The sequence below is a fragment of the Salvelinus sp. IW2-2015 genome, unplaced genomic scaffold (genome assembly GCF_002910315.2).
Source record: "Salvelinus sp. IW2-2015 unplaced genomic scaffold, ASM291031v2 Un_scaffold2538, whole genome shotgun sequence".
In the NCBI taxonomy this organism is placed as follows: Eukaryota; Metazoa; Chordata; class Actinopteri; order Salmoniformes; family Salmonidae; genus Salvelinus; species Salvelinus sp. IW2-2015.
In genome coordinates, this window is record NW_019943851.1 from 24,956 (window position 1) to 48,083 (window position 23,128).

Below are 23,128 nucleotides of genomic sequence, written 5' to 3' on the forward strand. Positions count from 1 at the left end.
TGGGGTGAGCCCCGATACCTTGTTACAAAATGCATTATGAAAAACATTTTTGTTATGTACACGAAAAGGTGGAGCCTTGTAATAAATGCATTATCAAGAAAATTATGTAATGTAGGCTACACAAAAAGTGTAGCCTTGTAGCCTTTAGCTTTATGAAGAAAACTGTGTACTGTTGCCTACATGGAAAAAAAGGCCTTTCAATTGAGCAATCTATGTCTATTTCACAATAACCTGTTGATATTCTACACAGTACTGATCAAGGGGTCCGCTTTTGTATTTTTCTGGTACTGTTTGGAGAGAGAAAGCTGATCCTAGACATGTTACTATGGGCACCGTCACCAGAGTGAGTTTGGTCATGAAACAATGTTTCTGACTCATACAGTATCCCAAATATATTAAGCGAAATCAAGCATAGAAAACAGTTTGTGTATTAATTTAAAAACGTTTAAGGCTATCTATTACATCATTACAATATTTTTGTGACAACCTTGGTTGATTAACAAGTGATTGCATTTATTTTTCGTTAGAAATGCAGATGTTTGGACACAACAAAACGCATGTAGAACACCATTGCACCCATGCACTGCCAATAAACTTGCATTTTGTACAAGGTATTGCCAGATTGGAGAAAAGGGCCAAATTTGTTTTTAAAAATTGTGGTATCGATGGAGGTATGGATTTGATTGGGGAATGGGGATACATTTCATTCTGGGAAATTCATCAATAAATATGGGGAAACAGGAGACCGGCAAAAAAAATCTGCTTGGTTTAAATGCTCCTAGCGTATTTGCAACTATAACGAGTCTGTCTGGACTATGATCAATTAAGCCATATCTGTCACACCCTGATCTGTTTCACCTGTCTTTGCACACTCTTGGCATTCTCTCAACCWGCTTCACCTGGAATGCTTTTCCAACAGTCTTGAAGGAGTTCCCACATATCATGGGCACTTGTTGGCTGCTTTTCCTTCACTCTGTGGTCCAACTCATCCCAAACCATATCAATTGGGTTGAGATCGGGTGATTGTGGAGGCCAGGTCATCTGATGCAGCACTACATCACTCTCCTTCTTGGTCAAATAGCCCTTACACAGCCTGGTGTGTAGGGTCATTGTCCTGTTGAAAAAYAAATGACAGTCCCACTAAGCGCAAACCAGATGGGATGGCGTTTCACTGCAGAATGCTATGGTAGCCATGCTGGTTAAGTGTGCCTTGAATTCTAAATAAATCACTGACAGTGTCACCAGCAAAGCACCCCCAAACCATCACACCTCCTCCTCCATGCTTCACATTGGGAACAACACATGCGGAGATCATCCGTTCACCTACTCTGCGTCTCACAAAGGCACGGCGGTTGGAACCAAAAATCTCAAATTTGGATTCATCAGACCAAAGGACAGATTTCCACCAAAGGACAGATTTCCACCGGTCTAATGTCAATTGCTCGTGTTTCTTGGCCCAAGCAAGTCTCTTCTTATTATTGGTATCCTTTAGTAGAGGTTTCTTTGCAGCAATTCAACCATGAAGGTCTAATTCACGCAGTCTCCTCTGAACAGTTGATGTTGAGATGTGTATGTTACTTGAACTCTGTGAAGCATTTATTTGGGCTGCAATTTCTAAGGCTGGTAACTGTGAAATTATCCTCTGCAGCAGAGGTAACTCTGGGTCTTCCTTTCCTGTGGCAATCCTCATGAGAGCCAGGTTCATCATAATGCTTGATGGTTTTTGCGACTGCACTTGAAGAAACTTTCCAGATTGACTGACTTTCATGTTTTAAAGTAATGATGGACTGTCGTTTCTCTTTGCTTATTTGAGCTGTTCTTGGCATAATATGCACTTGGTATTTTACCAAATCTTCTGTATACCATCCCTACCTTGTCAAAACATAACTGATTGGCTCAAACACCTTAGAAGGGAACGAAATTCACAAATTAACTTTTAACAAGGCACACCTATTAATTGATAGCATTCCAGGTGACTACCTCATGAAGCTGGTTGAGAGAATGCCAAGAGTTGCAAAGCTGTCATCAAGGCAAAGGGTGGTTATTACTCTACAATGTAGAAAATAGTAAAAAAAAAAATAAGAAAACCCTTGAATGAGTAGGTGTGCCCAAACTTTTGACTGGTACTGTATATATATATATATATATATATGTTTATAAGTGCAAAAATGGATGTAGCTGTAGGGACTGCGCTGGAGATGAGAAGCAGGTTGGAGAGTTGAACATTTAATGAAGAAACGACAGGTGACAGGAACAGCGTCAGCACACGGGTATACAAAGACTGTGAACATTATTGCTGAAGCAGGGAACAGAGCGGAAAAACAGACGGATATAGGGAAGTAATGACAGAGGTGATTGAGTCCAGGTGGAGTCCGATAATCGCTGATGCGTTTCGTGACTGGGGGAAGGCAGGTGTGGCGTACTGATGGTGCAGGAGTGCGCTGCTAGGGAGCCTGGCCCTTTGAGCGCCAGGGAGGGGGAGCAGGAGCAGGCGTGACAGTAGCAACTACATACTGCCTTTTTAAGTCTATCAACAGTGTACGAGTTTGAGCATGTGTCCATTAGGCCTATGGATTTTTTAAAATTTCATTAATTAGATGACCAATAAAACCCACTTTTATTCCATAGGCTGGGACCCGCACTATGCAACTGTTGCAAGAGCGCATTTTTCACTGGCTGTCCACTGTTTTAAAACAATGATTGGTAGGCAGATTAAACTTTTGAATTCAACCATTATTGAGTTCAAATACATTTAGATTTTGTGACACGCCATCCACAACAACCACAATCCGTAAAGCGCAAATAGCTAAATCAAGAGCAGCAGTGTGATTCACATCAATGCGCTATATAGATATCAAAATAAGTAATATCGTATTGCCGTGACTACACCACTGCTGTTATCCTTACCTCTAAGCGTTTATTCGCACCATTGGAAGACATAGCTTGGATTGTAGCCTACAAAAGCCTATTCCTGCTCTTTCCCGGGATCCATCAAACAAATTGGTGTGTCATCATAGGGATGGATCTATGACACGTCGAACAAATTAAACTTGCCCTCTTGAGAAAACAGAGAAGTGTCAAATATTTTTTCGCAAACATCTTTCTGAATTTAAAAGTAATCCTCAAAGTAATCATATAGTTTTTCAAAAGTATCTGTAACTGATTACAATATTTTTTGCCGGTAACGTAACGGATTACAGTTACAGGTTTTTTGTTATCCGTTACTCCCCAACCCTATTTATAATTGTCATCAGTCTAATTCACATAACAGCTAGGAATAGGTTAGTGATACAGTAAATGTATCCAACAAAATGTCTGATTCACTTGATCTATTGCATGAAAAGACAAACAACAACAATACTGGTTTGTTCGATAGTTGTTCAAACTCTCAGCTCCTTCACACCCATTTGATGATCTTATCTTAAGTTCACGTCAGTGTCTGTTCTGTAGGACAACTCCTTTTAAAAAGCAAAGCTCCTTCACTCAGTGACAAACTCATTCCAGAAGCAGTAGCCTTTTCGTCTTCTTTTCACAGATACTAGAGGAGGGCCTTCCCCACTCTTTTTTCTCCCCAGAAAGACTCATTCTAGAGGGTTCTTTCCCCCTCTTTCTCCCAGAGAAACTCATTCTAGAGGGTTTTTCCCCTCTTTCTCCGAGAATCTCTCTGAGGTTTTTCCCTCTTTCTCCAGAAAACTCATTCTAGAGGTTTTCCCCTCTTTCTCCCAGAGAAACTCATTCTAGAGTGTTTTTCCCCTCTTTCTCCCAGAGAAACTCATTCTAGAGGGTTCTTTCCCCTCTTTCTCCCCAGAGAAACTCATTCTAGAGGGTTCTTCTCCCCTCTTTCTCCAAAGAAACTCATTCAGAGGTTTTCCCCCTCCCCCAAAGAACTCATTCTAGAGTTCTTTCCCCCTCTTTCTCCCAGAGAAAACCTCATTCTAGAGGTTCTTTCCCTCTTTCTCCCCAATAGAAACTCATTCTAGAGGGTTCTTTCTCCCTCTTTCTCCCCAGAGAGACTCATTTCTAGAGGGTTCTTTCCCCCTCTTTCTCTCCGCCAGAGAAGACTCAATTCTAGAGGGTTCTTTCCCCTCTTTCTCCCAGAGAGACTCATTCTAGAGGTTTCTTTCCCCTCTTTCTCCCCGAGAACTAATTCTAAGAGGGTTCTTTCCCCCTCGTTTCTCCCCAGAGAGACTCATTCTAGAAGGGGTTCTTTTCCCCCCTTTTCTCCCCAGAAGACTCCTTCTAGAGGGTTCTTTCCCCTCTTTCTCCCCAGAGACAACTCATTCTAGAGGTTCTTTCCCCTCTTTCGCCCCAGAGAGACTCCTTCTAGAGGGTTCTTCCTCCTCTTTTCCCCAGAGAAACTCATTCCTAGAGGGTTCTTTCCCCTCTTTCTCGCCAGAGAAACTCATTCGTAGAGGGTTCTCTTCCCCCTCTTTCTCACCCAGAGAAACTCATTCTAGAGGGTTCTTCCCCTCTTTCTCCCCAGAGAGACTCATTCTAAGGGTTTCTTTCCCTCTTTCTCCCCAGAGAAACTCATTCTATGAGGGTTCTTTTCCCCCTCTTTCTCCCCAGAGAAACTCTTCTAGAGGGTTCTTTTGCCCTCGTTTCTCCCCAGAGAAACTCATTTCTGAGAAGGTTCTTTCCCCTCTTTCTCCACCAGCAGAGCACTCATTCTAGAGGGTTCTTTCCCCCTCTTTCTCCCCAGAGAAACTCATTCTAGAGGGTTCTTTCCCCCTCTTTCTCCCCAGAGAGACTCATTTTAAACCCTTGTAGAGCCTGTTATATAGGGAGGAGGAGTTTCTTTGTTGTGCACACTTCCACCTGGTCCCCAATTGACTCCCTTTTCAAATTGTTCATGTTTTATTTTTTTTTGGTGGTCTTTACTGTGAAACCCCTAAGATCAGGTCCAACAAGAATGTTTCAACGTCCAACTTCTCACAGTTACTGTTACAGGGACAGGTGCTTCCCAAACTCTTCTCGTAGCCCTACTGCAACACCCATGACGTGTTTATTCGAAACATCTGCCAGCACAAAAGTAAAGTCACTRCCAGCCATCTGGATTAAAACTGCTTTCAGAGTGCATAACCGCCTCACAAAAAATTCAGAAGTAAGAAATTGTTACAAGAATTTTGTTCTCAGTTGTTCATAATACCCAATTGAATTAATTACTCAGCCTGAAACCCAGAATTTGTAATAAACTGGTTGAAATGAATCAGGCGGAGGCCCAGCTACAATTGTCAGGAATGTTTATTTAGAGAGCTCTGCTTATCATTTCTGGTACATTGGTCTATATACCTCACATTTCGTCATAAACGTCCCTCCTCCTCTCAGATACAATGGCAACATAGTTCACAAGTCTTCTCCTATGCATATATTGCTTATCACATCCTGCAACATGTTACACAAGCCCAACATGTTACGCAAGCCCAAGGTTTCTCCCCTCCCTGGGTGGGGAGACTTCCTTCCCTGTTATCAGTTTCACAGTGGTCACAAGTTGTCTGCCACAGTTCCTTGCCTACTAACAGTCCCTCTTTCTTATGGACAAACATTCTTCATCATTCTTCAGCTGTGCAGTAGCAGAGAGAGCAGTCTATGACTAGGTTGGCTGGAGTCTTTAACCATTTTTAGGGCCTTCCTTTGACACCGCCTGGTATAGAGGTCCTGGATGGCAGGAAGCTTGGCCCTAGTGATATACTGGGCCGTACGCACTAACCTCTGTAGCGCATTGCAGTCGGAGGCCAAGCAGGTGCCATACCAGGCAGTGATGCAACCAGTCAGGATGCTCTCAATTGAGCAGCTGTAGAACTTTTTGAGGATTTGAGGACCCATGCCAAATCTTTTCAGTCTCCTGAGGGGGAATAGGCTTTGTCGTGCCCTCTTCACGACTGTCTTGGTGTGTTTGGACCATGATAGTTTGTTGGTGATGTGGAATGGGGGCGTGCTCGGTCCTCCTTTTCCTGTAGTCCACAATCATCTCCTTTGTCTTGATCACGTTGAGGGAGTTGTTGTTAACCTGGCACCACATGTCCAGGTCTCTGACCTCCTCCCTATAGGCTGTCTCATYGTTGTCGGTGATCAGGCCTACCACTGTTGTGTCATCGGCAAACTTAATGATGGTGTTGGAGTCGTGCCTGGCCATGCAGTCATGAGTAAACAGGGAGTACAGGAGGGTGCTGAGAACGCACCCCTGAGGGGCCCCCTTGTTGAGGATCAGCGTGGCGGATGTGTTGTTACCTACCCTTACCACCTGGGGGCGGCCCGTCAAGAAGTCCAGGATCCAGTTGCAGAGGGAGGTGTTTTGTCCAAGTCCTTTGCTTAGTGATGAGCCTTGAGGCATGTGGTGTTGAACGCTGAGCTGTAGTCAATGAATAGCATTCTCACATAGGTGTTCTTTTGTTCAGTGTGGAAAGGGCAGTGTGGAGTGCATAGAGATGTTCATCTGTGATCTTTGGGCAGTATGCAAAATTGGAGTGGGTCTAGGGTTTCTGATAATGGTATTGATGTGAGCATGACCAGCCTTTCAAGCACTTCATGGCTACAAACGTGAGTGCTACGGTCAGGGACTGTGGTGGTCTACTTGAAACATGTTGTTATTACAGACTCGGACAGGGAGAGTGGCAAGTGGCAAGTGAAGACACTTGCCAGTTGGTCAGCGCATGCTCAGAGTACACGTCCTGGTAATCCGTCTGGCCCTGCGGCCTTATGAATGTTGACCTGTTTAGAAGTCTTCATCTCACATCGGCTACAGAGAGATGGTGTGATGGTAACTACCATTGGTGCTGGCTTCTGGGTTAAGCGAGCAGTGTGTCAGAAGCAGTACAACTTGGCGGGTTGTGTTTCGGACGGACTTGCAGTGATGGGACAAGACTAACTACCAACTGGATATCACAAAAAAGGGGTAAAAAAACGAAGAAAAATAAGCTAAATGCTTTGTCTGTAAAATGTATTATGCGAGAAATGCGGTGAAATGCGTTTATCAGCAAATATTGATATAATGACCATCATATTGAAGCAAATTTGGAGTCAACACGATTATGTGTGTGGTCCTCCACTACGACTCGGAAAGCATGCAGGTTATTATCTACAGGTGAAATAAGTTATGATGAACTACACAGGGTTGTGCTTGATGCTCATTTCAATAAATATTGAGGGTCTTATTCTGATGACATGATGATTGATGCTAGCTGCTGTTTAACATAAAACAATATCTCTCTTTTGTCCATAATAATCTCATCACGTAGGTTATATACCCGCACTGTATCTGCCAGCTGTTTGCTACCACTTTGGTAAACGTGCCATACCAGAGTGGGCACATTCGCTAATAAACAACATTTTCAACTCAGTAGAGTTAAAAATGCGATGGAACCATCACGCATAGCCTTATCTGTAATAGAGGTCGACCTGATGATTTTTCAACGCCAATACCTGATCTGATTATTGGGGTCCAAAAAAGCCCAATACCGATATCGGACTGATTTATTTATTTATTTGTAATAATGACAATTACAACATACTGAATGAACACTTTTAGTTTAACTTATATAATGCCTCAAATAAATAATGAAACATGTTCATTTGTTTAAAAATGCAAAAACAAAGTGTTGGAGAAGAAAGTAAAAGTGCAATATGTGCCATGTAAAAAGCTAACGTTTTAAGTTCCTTGCTCAGAACATGAGAACATATGAAAGCTGGTGGTTCCTTTTAACTTGAGTCTTCATTATTCCAGGTAAGAAGTTTTAGGTTGTAGTTATTATAGGAATTATAGGACTATTCTCTCTATACCTTTGTATTTCATATACCTTTGACTATTGGATGTTGTTATAGGTACTTTAGTATTGCAGTAACAGTATATTTCCCTCTCCACGCTCCTACCTGGGCTCGAACCAGGAACTAGCTAGCCATTTCACACGGTTACACCAGCTAATCTCGGAGTTTAGGCTTGACATCAACAGCTCAATGCTTGAAGCACAGCGAAGAGCTGCTGGCAAACGTACGGATGCTGGTTTGAATGAATGCTTACGAGCCTGTTGCTGCACTCCATGCTCAGTCAGCTGCCTCTATCAAATCATAGATTAATTATACATATAACACACAGAAATACAAGCCTTAGGTCATTCATCATTGGTCAAATCGGAACTATCATCTCGAAAACAAAAAGTCTATATTCCTGCTACATTGCACACCTTCAATGTTATGTCATAATTACAACGAGCCAGGTGTCCCAAATGTTGCATATACCCGGACTCTGCGTGCAATGACACAAAGAGAAGTGACACAATTTCCTAGTTTAATATGCTGCTAACCCGGATTTCTTTTAACTAAATACGCAGGTTAAAAAAAATATACTTCCGTGTATTGATTTTAAGAAAGGCATTGATGTTTATGGTTAGGTACATTCTGCAACGATTGTGCTATTTTTCGCAAATGCGCTCTTGTTAAGTCATCCCCGTTTGGTGAAGTTGGTCTTCACACAGTTTGCAACGAGCCAGGCAGCCCAAACTGCTGCATATAGCCTGACTCTGTGCACAGAACGCAAGAGAAGTGACACAATTTCCCTAGTTAAAGAATTCATGAAGCAGGCATATTACTAATATGCAGGTTTAAATATACTTGTGCACTGATTTTTAGAAAGCGTTGATGTTTAATGGTTGGCAACATTGGTGCACGACAGTGCGAATGCGCTGTTAAATAACCTCTTGACGATGTCTCTGATTCAATGATAAATTAACAGGCACCGCATCGATTATATGCAACGCAGGACAAGCTAGATAAACTAGTAATATCATCAACCATGTGTAGTTAACTAGTGATTATGTTAAGATTGTTTTTTATAAGATACATTTAATGCTAGCTAGCAACTTACCTTGGCTCCTTGCTGCACTCGCATAACAGGTAGTCAGCCTGCCACGCAGTCTCCTCGTGGAGTGCAATGTAATCGGCCATGATCGGTGTCCAAAGATGCAGATTACGATTGTTATGAGAACTTGAAATCGGCCCTAATTAATCGGCCATTCCGATTAATCGGTCGACCTCTAATCTGTAACAAGTCAATTTGATGGAAACATCTCTGGTGGGAAAATGTTTATATTTTGTTTATGCAGATCTTTGAATATTCACATGAAAATCTGTTGAAAAACTGAATGGAAACCTAGCTAATGATGGAAACCTAGCTAATGATGGAAACCTATATAATGATGGAAACCTAGTTACGGATGGAAACCTAGGTAAGGATGGAAACCTAGATAATGATGGAAACCTAGATAATGATGGAAGGGGATGTATCTTTGCTATAAAACTCACATCATTAACTTGTGTGTGGTGTGACATGCTTTCCTTATTAATAAGTGAATAAAGATTTAGTTTAAGTAGAACTCTGACTTGTGTGATAAGTTTGTCTCTCCTCAWTTGWTAGTAAAGAAATTAACCACCACAATAGTGGGCTCCMGAGTGGCACAGCGGTCTAAGGCACTGCATCTCAGTGCAAAAGGCGTCACTACAGTCCCTGTATCAAATTCAGCTGTGATTGGGAGTCCCATAGGGTGGCGCACAATTGGCCCAGCGTCACCGGGGTAGGCCGTCATTGTGAATAAGAATTTGTTCTTAACTGACTTGCCTAGTTAAATAAAGGTMAAATGTAAAAAATAGTCTTACCTGAAATTCTCCAATTTACAGTGTGKATCCCCCAGTTCAGTGGAGAGTAGCTCCACTCCTGAATCCTTCAGGATATTACCACTAATCTATAACTACATTTATAACATGAAGAACGTACATATTTATATTTACATCATCCACTTTCCTTCGCAGTGGAGACAGTCAAAGTCACTCACTTCAATGTCTCCAGTTTACAGTGTGGATCCTCCAGTCCAGCAGAGAGCAGCTTCACTCCTGAATCCTGAAGTTTATTACCACTCATGTCCAGCACTCTCAGACAGCATGAGTTTGATTAGATAACAGAAGCCAGTGGCTCACAGCATTTCTTGGTGAGCTTGCCCCCTTTAAAGCCATTGAGTTCACACAGTTAGGCCTATATGTGAGTATGAACATTCATAGCTGTAGAAACCAAGTCATTCAATTAATCACAGATKGACACAATGTCACACGGCAATAGGAATAACAGCATTACTTCATATATTTAAAGAATATCATACAGTTTACCATAGATTAACACACAGGGTTACATAGAATGTAAGAAATGCTACTTGTTTTAAACCCCAAGGTGCTACAATAAAAACACATCCAAGCAATTAGTATTCAATTGTAGAAAGACTAGAGGCCTATAATACACTGACATAAAAAGATAGGTACGACGTACAGCAGAGTTACTTGTAAGGACAAACTATTAAAATATATTGATTGTTTTGGTAAATGCTGAATATGTCGGCTCAGTCGGAAATGACCTTTACATTTCTATAGTGCAATCTGTACCGCTTCAGTTATACAGATTGAATAGCGCCCCAAGTCATTCACAGCAATAGGAATAACTTTACTATTATGAATTTTCCTGTTAAAATTAAATACTACTTATATTAAATTAATTGGACTATTGTTTATTTGTATTATTAATTTTGAATATACAGTATATCATAATTAAAACAGGGTTACATACAATGTAAATAATTCTACATTACTATAATAAAAAAWATATATATATTTGTAACACGCTTTTCAAAAACCCAAGAATGCTACAATAAAAATCTAAGCAATTAGTACAACACACATGACAATCCAGAGACATCTAATACACTGAAATAGAGCTCAGTCTGGTAAGACGTACAGTAGAGTTACTTGTAAGGACAAACTATTAAAATATATTAATTGTTTTGGTAAATGCTGAATATGTCGGCTCAGTCGGAAATGACCTTTACATTTCTATAGAGCAATCTGTACCGCTTCAGTTATACAGATTGAATAGCGCCCCAAGTCATACACGGCAATAACAACTTCAGCATTATTTGTTTTACTATTAAAATTAAATACTATTTATATTAAATTAATTAGACTATTATTCATTTTTATATACAGGATATCATAGATTAACACATGGTTACATACAATGTAAGTAATTCTATATTACTAAAATACATTGTTTTTATTTCAATTTGATTTGTAACACGCTTTTCAAAAACCCAAGAATGCTACAATAAAAATCCAAGCAATTAGTACAACACGCATGAAAATCCAGAGACATCTAATACACTGAAATAAAGCTATCGACATCTAATACACTGAAATAAAGCTATCGACATCTAATACACTGAAATAAAGCTATCAGTCTGGTAAGATGTACAGCAGAGTTACTAGGAAGACAATAAGGTTGTTGAGATCCTGTGACACCGGGTGCTGTAGTTGTCCTGGAGGGCAGGCAGTGTGTCCACAGTGATGTGTTTGTTGATGTTGAGGGAGAGGATATTTTCCTGGCACCACTTCGCCAGGGCTCTCTGATTGATTGAGAGATTCAAGGAGCTATCATCCTAGATTCGAAGCATTGAATATCTACATTCACGCACTTTGAAATTTATTTTGTAGCTGTCCCAGAAGCATTTAACTGCAGCGCACTCCCACAACCAAGGACTTGGAGCTGAGGCCATTCCTTCACTGACTCTGTGAGCTGTCAATCATTTAACCTGGGAAGGAAAGAAGGGAAGTGGATCTAAGTCCACATACAGCAGCATAGACATATAGGGTCGTATTCACTAGACATCAAAGAGAAGAACACGGAACAAAACGGGCAGGGACTACCTGAACTTATCCAATAAGAACCTGGCATATGTTGAATATGACTCAGTGTCTGGATGTCTACAGTGGCTTACTGATCACTACATCAGTGTGCTCATGAAACTGATCAGTAAAACTCACCTCAGTGTCTCCAGTTTATATAGCGAATCCTCTTGTAGAGAAGAGAGCAGCTTTACTCCAGAGTCTCCTGGAGTATTTCCACTCAGGTCCAACTCCTTCAGGTGGGAGGGGTTTGACCTCAGAGCTGAAGCCAGAGAAGTACAGCCTTCCTCTGTGATGCTGCACCCCGCCAGCCTGTGGAAAGTAAGGGAGGAAAATTCCACAAAATCAAATATTTCAGATAATGTACATTTTGCATCTGCAACAATGTGTCATTTTATTAATGTCATATGTTGAACCTTTTATTGAATTGAAAGGAACACAACTAAACGGACCGATTTTGTTGAATAACGAACTGGTGCCCAGATTCATAATTTCAAGTGATAATTGTACATACTCCATGACACATCTAAAGACAATGATACAATCTGCTGACAAATTGTCTTCAATTATGCTACATCAGAGACCAAGGCCAGAATCAAATAAAATTGTATTTGTCACATGCTTTGTAGACAACAGACGTAGATTAACAGTGAAATGCTTACTTACGGATCCTTTTCCAAAAATGCAGAGTTAAAGATGAAAAATTAAATAGGAATTCAATCAAGGCACGTTATAGAGCAGCGCAAATTAAAATAATATTTTGTCCATAATAATATCATCATGAATGCCAGTGGTTCCCAACCTAAAACACTGATCTGCCTGAAGTCCCCCCTCATGCCGTGTGACCGGCGTGATTCCTAGATTAGGTGTAAATTTGACAGAAATGTGGTTAAGTTTGGCAGACTTGTTTTCAATGTCAGGGAAGTAGGAGTTGAACTCACTGTTGCGTTTGGATAAATGTAAACTCACTATTTGCACCATAGGAGCTCTGTCAGTATCAACTGTAAAACGTTAGGTGTCAAGCTGGTGGAAACAGCTTACTTCTTCATCTTCACATTTCCTCTCCCTGAGTTTGATCTTCTTCATGAATCCACACACTTTGTCATACATGTTTAGAATGTGTGTCTACCTCGCAGTTAGATTCAGGTTGTTCAGTTTGCGAACAGATCAACAAGACAGGCAAGGCGGGTTCCCCAGTCTGTGTCCTCGAACACAGCCACAAGGGGGCGTGAGTGCTCAGACAGAAAATCACTTCAGCACGCAGCTCGAAAAGCCTCTGTAGCGTTTTCCCTCTGGATAGCCAATGGACGTCAGTGTGAAGCGGGACTCATTCTCTTACTGTCCAATGCCTCTGTGTATGATAAAGTGGGATTTACTTATGTGGGCGACCATTTTACTCTCCCAGGCATTGATGCAGGGCACCGATCCGTGCACACATGAAAACAGGATTTCCTAACCTGATTGTGCTCTGAGATAAAGCTGTCAATAACGTGAAACACATCCTCACCTGTAGTTCTCCCGTTAGCTTCTTGCAGAACCGAACACTCATTGTTTCCGAAATGTCTCTGTATCGCATAAACGCAATCAACTGGGCTTCCCCACTGACATCAGTCGATTCGTTCAACTGCAGAGCATTGAGGGGATTATTATTTGTTTCACTAATTGATCAAAAATATCGATGCCCATGTCATCGACCCAACGGCACACCGTGTTTTTGACAAAGGTAAAGTCTAAAGTTCATCAGTTGCTACAGTTTCTGAGAGGATAAGAGCTGCAGGCACTCTAACGAGCAGAAAAGGATCACGTGCACTTGGTGGAGAGCAAAGAAAGTTTCAAACATTGAGCCAGGTAGACAGAGCATGCGCACACAGCGAAACTAAAGAAAAAAAGTAGGCCTATGAATATAACATAACTACAGATTTCACACCAGTGACCTCAATAAGTTTCCTGCCTATTGAACTGGAATTAAATTGAATATATATATTTTTGAAATATCTTTCCCAATATTTTTCTTCTTCACATTTTTAAAAATCTTCCCATGTACAACCTGGGGACTGCCCTACGCGTTCCCCGGCTTTATAACCGCACTATATCTGCCAGCTGTTAGCTAGAGTGCAAGTGCCAATACCAAAGTGGATTCGCTATATAACTCAATTTTTTTTGTTACAAAACCATCAGTAGAGTTGAAAATGCGATGGAAACCAACACGCACAGCCTTTTATCTGTACAAGTAAAATTAGTAATTTCCATCTTCATAATAACATCCGACAGGTGGTGAACCCAGAGAGTTGAAGACAGCACCTCAAATCATTTCTCAGTGAGGTTGCAATCATTCAACCTGGGAAGGCTGATCCAGCTACGTAATCCACACAAACCTATAACTACATTTACAACATGAAGAATGTACTCTTTATACACAACATCCACTTTCCTTTGCAGTGGAGACAGTCACAAAGTCACTCACTTCAATGTCTCCAGTTTACAGTGTGGACTCCCAGTCCAGCAGAGAGCAGCTTCACTCCTGAATCCTGAAGTTTATTGCCACTCATGTCCAGCACTCTCAGACAGCAGAATTTGATTTGAGAACAGAAGCCAGTGCCTCACAGCTTTTCTTGGTGAGTTTACATTCGTTCAGCCTGTGGAAAAAAAGGTGCATCTCAAGATACCCAGGTGCCAACAAAACATTTCCCTTAGGGACTGAGTTGTCAGCCTAAATGGTAATGCAAACTGATGTTCATTATTATTTTAATTAGCATGCTGTCTGGAATGTAACTGACTAAGCACTTACAGGGCTGTTCTAGAGGATCTGACAACTGGGAGAAGTTTGAGAAGAGATGCATCTGATCTGATATATTTCTTCAGGTCAAACACATCCAGCTTCTCGGAGGTCAGCAACATGAAGACCAGAGCTGACCACTGTCCAGATGAGAGTTTAGATTTTGAGAGACTTCCTGATCTCAGGTAGCTTTGGATCTCCTCCACTAGAGAATGATCATTCAGTTCATTCAGACAGTGGAACAGATTAATGCATCTCTCCAGACGGAGGTTCTTCCTGATCTTCTCCTTTATGTACTTGACTGTTTCCTTGTTGCTCTGTGAGCCTCTTCCTGTTGGTGACAGTAGGCCTTGTAGGAGATGCTGATTGGACTCATGTGAAAGGCCTAGAAGGAAGCGGAGGAAAAGGTCCAGATGGCCATTTTCAAACTGCAAGGCCTTGTCCACTGCATCTTGGTATAGACAGTTTGTGATACGGCGGGATCTCTCTTTAGCCATCAGATTGTTGTTGTCGTTAGTGAACATGAGGAACACATATAGKGCAGCCAGAAACTCCTGGATACTCAGATGTACAAAGCAGTACACCTTTATCTGGTTAAGCCCAGACTCTTCTCTGAAGATCTGAGTGCACACTCCAGAGTACACAGACGCGTCCTTGATGTCAATGCCACACTCTCTCAGGTCTTCCTCATAGAATATCAGATKGCCTTTTTCTAGCTGTTGAAAAGCCAGTTTCCCCAGTGCCAGAATCATCTCTTTATCCCAGAAAAAATCGTTGGAAGGCTCTACAGGATACTTCTGACTCCTCAGTTTTGACAGGAAGATCATGAGGTGAGCGTACATTTGAGTCAGATTCTTGGGGATCTCTTGACTCTCTGCTTCAACCAATAGTCTCTCTAGGACAGTGGCTGAAATCCAACAGAAGACGGGAATGTGGCACATGATGTGGAGGCTCCTTGACGTCTTTATGTGCGAGATGATTCTGCTGGCCAAGTCCTCCTCAGCGATTCTCTTCCTGAAGTATTCCTCCTTCTGTAGGTCATTGAACCCTCGTACCTCTGTCACCTGGTCAACACACTCAGGAGGGATCTGATTGGCTGCTGCAGGTCGGGTGGTTATCCAAATGTGAGCACAGGGAAGCAGATTCCCTTTGATGAGGTTTGTCAGCAGAACTTCCACTGAAGTTGACTCTGTGACATCACAGCAGATCTTATTATTCTGGAAGTCCAGAGGAAGGCGACATTCATCCAGACCATCAAAAACAAACACAGCATGTTCGTTTTCTGAGATTTCTGATTCTTTTGTTTCCATAAAGGAGTGATGAAGTAGTTCTATCAGACTTTGATTTGTATCTCTCATCAAGTTCAGATCCCGAAAAGGAAGTGGGAAGATGAYCTGGATGTCTTGGTTTGCTTTTCCTTCAGCCCAGTCCAACATGAACTTCAGCACAGACACTGTTTTCCCAATGCCCGCAACTCCCCTTGTCAGCACTGTTCTGATAGGCTTGTCTTGTCCAGGTAAGGGTTTGAAGATGTCATTGAGTTGGATTGATATCTCTTGTTCTACTGGAAACCTGCATGCTGTCTCAATCTGTCTCACCTCATGTTCAGAATTGACCTCTCCACTTCCACCTTGTGTGATGTAGAGCTCTGTGTAGATGTTGTTAAGAGGTGTCGTTTTKSCTKSATCYTCWATGCCCTCAAATAAAGAACATGCCCTATTCTTCAAGTAGGATTTCATTTTCTCCTGGATTTCTGTCTTAGTGGAAACAGTTATGTACCTATGTGTGGAAAAGAAAGATGTTCATTKTTGAATTGAATTACATTTGTTTGGGTAAAAAAATAGGATGTGATTAATGATGAAACAGYACAKRGTTTGACATCCTASAGTTAGCTMGRCTAAGTGAAGATTAAGCCACAAAATGTGGTGCATTTACTGGGAGACAATGCMCTCCACATCTSCTGRTAGTTACAMTAAACCTTGGGTCCAGTCTCACTATTATAGTCATCATRYTATTATTTTATTTACATTTMTAGTAYAATGTCAGACACAATTATRWTGTCCTGTAAACAATTAAAATCCTATAACAAGCTAAATTRTGCATCCTGAATGATGAACTGGAGGCAATTATCTGGAAATTYRCAGAGTAATGGTACTAGATGTAGTCAGACACATGGATGGTGAATTAAACTAGAAAACAGGTAGGATGTAGTGTAAACTGCGATCACTCACACTTTCTCATCAGTAGGGCCTCTGGGTTGGTGATCCATTGACGTGTCATTCTCCTCAGAGATACTGCTGGTTAAAATGAGCACAGAGATCAATAACATCAGTCTTTATCTATACAGAAGATGGTAAATAAAAGGAAGTGGCATAATCAAACACCATGTTATGTCTCAGTTCACCTTTTCCCAGTGGATAATTCTCCCTCCTTGAAGAAAATAGGAAGTCCCATCGACTTGTCACTGTTCATGGAGACACAGCTAGGTGCAGGTGGGACTGTTCTGTCTGTCTTGAACCTGTTAAAAGCCACAGGAGCAGAAATAATGAGCCTTCCCTCAGAACCCCCACAGAAGAAACCAAAAGAAAGCATAATATATCTGAAGCACAAGGTCTCACCTTTGCTCAGTGGAAAAGTATCCCTCCCTGAAGTGAATAGGAGGTAGCATAGACCTGTCACTCTTCATGGAGACACAGCTAGGTACAGGTGAGACTGGTCTGTCTGTCTTGATCCTGTATAAAGAAGGATGTGAGTTTACAACATACACTCTTAGAAAAAAGGGTTCTTCGGCTGTCCCCGTAGGACAAACCTTTGATGAATCCTTTGTGGTTCCAGGTAGAACCATTTTTGGTTACAGGTAGAACACTTTTGGTTTCATTGTAGAACCCTCTGTGGAAAGGGTTCTGCATGGAACCCCAAAATGTTCTACCTGTAACCAAAAGGATTTCTACCTGGAACCACAATGGGTTCTCCAATGGGGACAGCCGAAGAGCACCTTTTTTCTAAGTGAGTAGGAGAGTTTGAACACATCTCAGATTTTTGTAACTGTCCTTTTTATGGTTACTTATATTTGTCATCAGTCTAAATGCACATAACTAGTTATAGGTTAGTGAGATATTAAATGTGTCTCCAACAAAATGTCTGATTCACTTGATCTATTGCATGAAATAAAGACAAATCACAACAATACTGGCTTGTTAGATAGTTGTTACAAATTCTCAGCTCCTTCACACCTATTTGATGATCTTACCTCTTAACTTCCCTGTCAGTGTCCTGTTCTGCAGGAAAACTCCTTTTAAGGGACATTTGTCCCTCACTCCCTGAGGGACTCATTCTAGAAGCAGTGGCTTCCTCTTCACAGATACTAGAGGGAGGGCCTCCCTCCTCATTCTCCCCAGAGAGACTCATTTTGACTCCTTGTACACTGGACTTTTAAAAAACAACACCTTTTACAACACTTGCAGCCTAATGGTACATTACTTTTAAGCTAAACAGAAATACAACTTCTGAGACCGCTATTACTGGTGTAACCCAGCTTGCATCCTTACTCAAGTAAAACACAACTAAACTGAAAGCAGGAAATGGAGAAAAAAAAAGTCCCTATTTTAACATTGAGGCCATAGAGTTCTGAAACGTTCAGATTATATACAGGGTAGATACCACTATCAATTAATAGAACAAAAACATGATGTGCTAGAAGTGTGTGGTTGATTTGAGAGTTGTGAGCATTGAAAACCAGCGATACATAGCATACATGTGGCTAGGTGGGGAATTTTTTTCCTCCTGAGCATAAAACCATGAAGTATATTCCAAGTTTAATAAAGCAATGTTAGGAGACAAACATAATGCATCAATCACAAGTGAGATTCTGATCTGCTCTGAAAATTGTCTTAACGTCTTAAGATCTGAAAAAGATACTGTGGCTAGCACCGCAGGAGTGGTAGCAGCCTAATGTAATCTTAAATAAGAATGTCATGTAATGTTTATTAACAATTTTGGTTGATGATGACAATAACACATGGTGAGTCAAATTAGCCTTTCAAAAGAACTGTGTACAAGGGGTCCTACAATGTGCCTCTCCTCGGGGGAATCCATGGCAGACCTCTGATCAGGATGTGCTGACCTGTGAACACACAAAGCACTTTATTTGACACACACCAAAGAAATGGTTAAACTGTCCAGTGAAAATCTCACTTTTAAAAGTTAATATTCTGTTAACTCATACACAAGTAATGTTGACTCATCCTATACCYGAAAAAACACTTATAACCCTCCACACCAAACTTTCATCTCAAACAGACCGTTTCAAAAATGCTTGCTATTTCCTTATGTCAATGATGTGAATATTTTTAATGAGGGTTTATGCCCACACCATTCTGTTAGGGTACGCTCACACCATTCAAAAACAGAAAATGGAATGTTAAAATCCTCCAAGTACTTGGCACTATGGTCTCCGGTGGCATTTGGGCATGGCATTTTGGAAAAAATTTACTGAATTTTTCAAGACGTATTTGGGCACATCTTCCCATTCTAAACCAACTAATATGGCTTTAAATACTTTTGTACCACTATGATAACATTGTGCCACCAGTGGGAGTATAAAACCAATGATGGTAACACCCATAGAAATATAATTAATTATATTTATATGGTAACATCAATGAGGCATTTTTGGTAAATTAGGATTTTCTTTTTAAATCGAGGCCACAAATGCTCAAATTGTCAAATCTACGGWCATCTATCAAGTTAACTGATTAATCATTTTGCTCACAATGTTATTTCCCTTCATTTCAATTGACTAATACCAAGTGACACTTTGGATTTAGACAAACCAAATGTATGAATAATAAAATGTGGGATTAGTAAATAATTTTCTTTAATATAGACCCCTCCCCAGATAACTGTTTGCCATGGGAGAGAATACTCAAAGTCCTTGTAAATCACTGATTTTCAAGGCGTTACCCATAGTATATTTTTATATGTCATACTATTGTCTAAATACTGTAGTATTACTATATTTCTATACTATACTGATGTCCTCAAAAATACTACAGTGAATAACTGTAGTGTTTTTGCAGACATGACTGAAGTATACTGTAGTACTAATACTGAGAGAGAGGGGTTGCTGGTTTGAGGTCCAAGCATTTACTGGCAGCGCCCTCCAATAAGGTGATTGTCTGTCTTTAAGTGAAGTCATGTGTTGTTACTCTTGTTAATGTGTGTTATTTATCTGTGTCAAACAAGCAAACTTAATCCTTCAAGCTTTAATAAACTTAGCTTGTTCTTTTATATCTGCTTCTGTACGGTTTCCCTTTAATGGGCCTAGAACCTAACGTTTAGATGTTACAATTGTAATKAAACATTWATATTTTGTCTAAGGTGTTGTCTGGTCCTTCGCATTGCYCAGAACTGTTGACCCAACTCAATAGGTGGCAAACAGAACCTGTGTGTCTTATGTCCTGGTTGAGGGTTTCCCATTATCAAACAGTAGGCATAGTCTGGTTRTTGTGCCATTTTAGCTAACCCTAGTCGACAGGTGTTACTACAATATACTAGTCATGTCCGCAAAAACACTACAGTATATACTACAGTATACTACAGTCATGTCCRCAAAAACACTACAGTATATACACATTTATTTAGACTATAKTATTTTCATGTGTGTATTTTTAATGTGGGTTAGCGGTTTGAGCTAACTTGTGTTATTCTCAACACATTTCTAAATGCATTGTATCCACATGGTTGTATTGTGTTTTTAAATCAATCAAGGGATTCTACAGTATACTACACAATTCTATGGTGCTCGAAGTCAGGGGCGTCCCGTCATCCCGAGGACGTTAACAAAATATGTCTGGGATTGTTCAAAACAGACGTTGGGACAGTTGCGGGACGATAGGCCAGAAAAATATGAAATGCATACAACAGTGATTCCATACTAAAATGTTTAAACAAAGACGAGGCTGATGAAACATATCACAACATTTAGCTTGAAAGTTGATAAACTATGAATAATTCACATTAGCGCAGCAATTTTTTCACTTCATCTCGGCCATGAGTGAATGTTCCAGAATGCTACTACGGGAGAACACCATTCTCAAACGTGCACCTGATGTGAGCGGCTTTTATAATGCCACAGAGATGGATATACAGCCTAATGGTAAAAACGTAGAACGAGGGAGTATCAAAGATGCAACAATAGGATTGTGCCTTACAGCCTTTGGACAGTTGAAGAAATGGTTTTAATGACATATCATTTTTTTTTCTCTTCTATGGTCGGATTTTGGAAGTAGGCTATTAAAAGCAAGGTAAAATAGTTTATGTCCAGGTTTCAAACAATGATATGGCTATCTATGCGTCGCATATGTAATTATTTAGGTTATGGAAATGTATAACATTAGAATATCATTCCAATGTTGGGGAAATAGACCTATTAGAATGTACATTTGACTCTCTCCCAGCCCGCCGGCCYGGAGCGGAGGTTGCGTGTGCCGGGAATTGCTGTGGCTTTGCTGGCATACCACTTTTTTTGTTGTTGCCACACCAAGATTTACATGCTAAAATCACCACTGTAAACAATATACCACATTACTTCTTACTAGTAATACATTTGTTGTTTTAGATACATTACAAAGCATGCTCATCAATTGTTTAGTGTTTTGTTGGTGTAATTTTTGCAGAAAAAACATTTTGGATGGTAAAAAATCTTAGAGGCTGGTAGATTGGGTAGATTGCTTTTTATCTACCTGCCACAGTGGCTGGTGTACCAAAAGTACATTTTAGTCCCTGTCCGTTAGCACGTGGCGGTGCTCAAAAAGGTCCACGGCGACCATTCTTCAGTCACTAGAGGCATTACTATTTCCTTTTTTTATTTCTCTAATTATTATATATATTTTTCAACTCTGCATTGTAGGGAAAGGGCTCGTAAGTAAGCATTTCACGGTAAAGTCTACAGCTATTGTATTCGGCGCATGTGACAAATACAATTTGATTTTAACCTGACCTGAACCAGTCACACAACGGATCTCATGATGTAGGCCTAAGTTTTGATAGTGTTTCTACTTAAGCCTTTGTGTGTTTACATTCTTTTTTTTWAAATTACATTTACATTTAAGTCATTTAGCAGACGCTCTTATCCAGAGCGACTTACAAATTGGAAAGTTCATACTCATCCTGGTCCCCCCGTGGGGAATGAACCCACAACCCTGGCGTTGCAAGCGCCATGCTCTACCAACTGAGCCACACGGGACCATAATTGTAGGCTACTACCTTTAGCACTTCAAGTTAATAAAGTATTTTAATCTTATAATCTTTTGTTTTTTTAAGCACTACCTCACTGCTTTAGGCCACAGTCACGTGTTCACAATTCTTTAAGAGATGGGTGGGTCTAAGGCTGAAGAGGGTGTGAACGAAGCTAAATGGACGTAAACAAAGAGCAGCACTCTAGCTGTACCTTTACCATACAAAGTGATGTATAGTTTGTGCTGCTGGCAGAACTCTGGTTTTGTTTATGGACGTGACGCAGTTACTTTTGTAACTTCCCTAAAATCGGATATAAGGAGAAACTTTGCCTACCCATATATCATTACTATTTGACAATGCATCCGAAATTAATTGTGCATTCCAACGGAATATCAAGACATAAATGTGTTTTCCGCAAAGGGAGCAAGTCTCTGTAATACGTAATGGAATACATTTTAATAGGGCCTGGCTTGTAAACGATTTTACAAATTAGTTTCACTTCCTTACCAGGACGAACTACGCACCTTTATAGCATTTTTGTAAACCATTTTACAAATTAGTTTCACTTCCTTACCAGGACGAACTACGCACCTTTATAGCATTTTTGTTCTTCCAGTATAGGATATAGGTCCTGTAAACTCACGGATTTGAACAGTATGCTAGGCCTAGCCTACTTTGTTAATGGTTACATTTATTTTAAGACGTTCAGAAAAAGTTGCCTGCCTTTGTATCCCGAAAACAGCATTCATTTTCCAGACCACTTCTTCGTGTTGCTTCCGGCAGACTAGATGCTGTATTGCTGCCTTTAACAGTTTTCTGTCTTCTTCTTCTGTGGAGTTTATCAGCAGTTTGCATCCAATATCATGTTGCATTACCGCCACCTACTGTACTAGAGTACGGCCAGAGACATGGAGGAACTTTAACAGTTTACATTTCACATTTGTTAATTAAACTATTTATGAAATTGCACTGTCATCTAACCCTATCTACACTACATGACCAAAAGTATGTGGACACCTGCTCGTCGAACATCTCATTCCAAAATCATGGGCATTAATGGGGAGTTGGAAAGCCTTCCCACTCTCTGGGAATGTTTTCCACTAGATGTTGGAATATAGCTGTGGGGACTTCCTTCCATTCAGCCATAAGAGCATTAGTGAGGTTCGGGCACTGATGTTGGGCGATTAGGCCTGGCTCGCAGTCGGCGTTCCAATTCATCCCAAAGGTTTTCGATGGAGTTGAGTTCAGGGCTTCGTGCAGGCCAGTCAAGTTCCTCCACACCGATCTTAAAAAAAACATTTCTGTATGGACCTTGCTTTGTGCATGGGGGCATTGTCGTGCTGAAACAGGAAAGGGCCTTCCTCAAACTGTTGCCACACAGTTGGAAGAACAAAATTG

The 23,128-nt window shown here is 40.7% G+C and overlaps 2 protein-coding genes across 3 annotated transcripts in view; both read right to left on the bottom strand.

Moving 5' to 3' along the window:
* LOC112074222 (ribonuclease inhibitor-like) overlaps positions 1–9,994 on the bottom strand; it is a 34,130-nt gene extending 24,136 nt beyond the window's left edge. For both annotated transcript variants that reach the window (XM_070440432.1, XM_070440431.1), the window contains exon 1: positions 9,825–9,994. In XM_070440432.1, the coding sequence (XP_070296533.1) occupies positions 9,825–9,910 (86 nt within the window). In that variant the 5' untranslated portion in view covers positions 9,911–9,994. The remainder of the gene's footprint in view (positions 1–9,824) is intronic.
* Positions 9,995–10,102: 108 nt separating this feature from the next.
* On the bottom strand, positions 10,103–22,492 carry LOC112074229 (NLR family CARD domain-containing protein 3). The gene is given in 11 exon segments (XM_070440430.1): positions 10,103–11,621; positions 11,854–12,027; positions 14,180–14,207; positions 14,210–14,281; positions 14,284–14,351; positions 14,504–16,270; positions 16,723–16,788; positions 16,896–17,009; positions 17,110–17,223; positions 17,742–18,614; positions 22,305–22,492. Coding segments are annotated over 10 exon segments (2,574 nt in total). The 5' UTR covers positions 17,900–18,614; positions 22,305–22,492; the 3' UTR covers positions 10,103–11,608.
* Between the last annotated feature and the right edge of the window lie 636 nt (positions 22,493–23,128).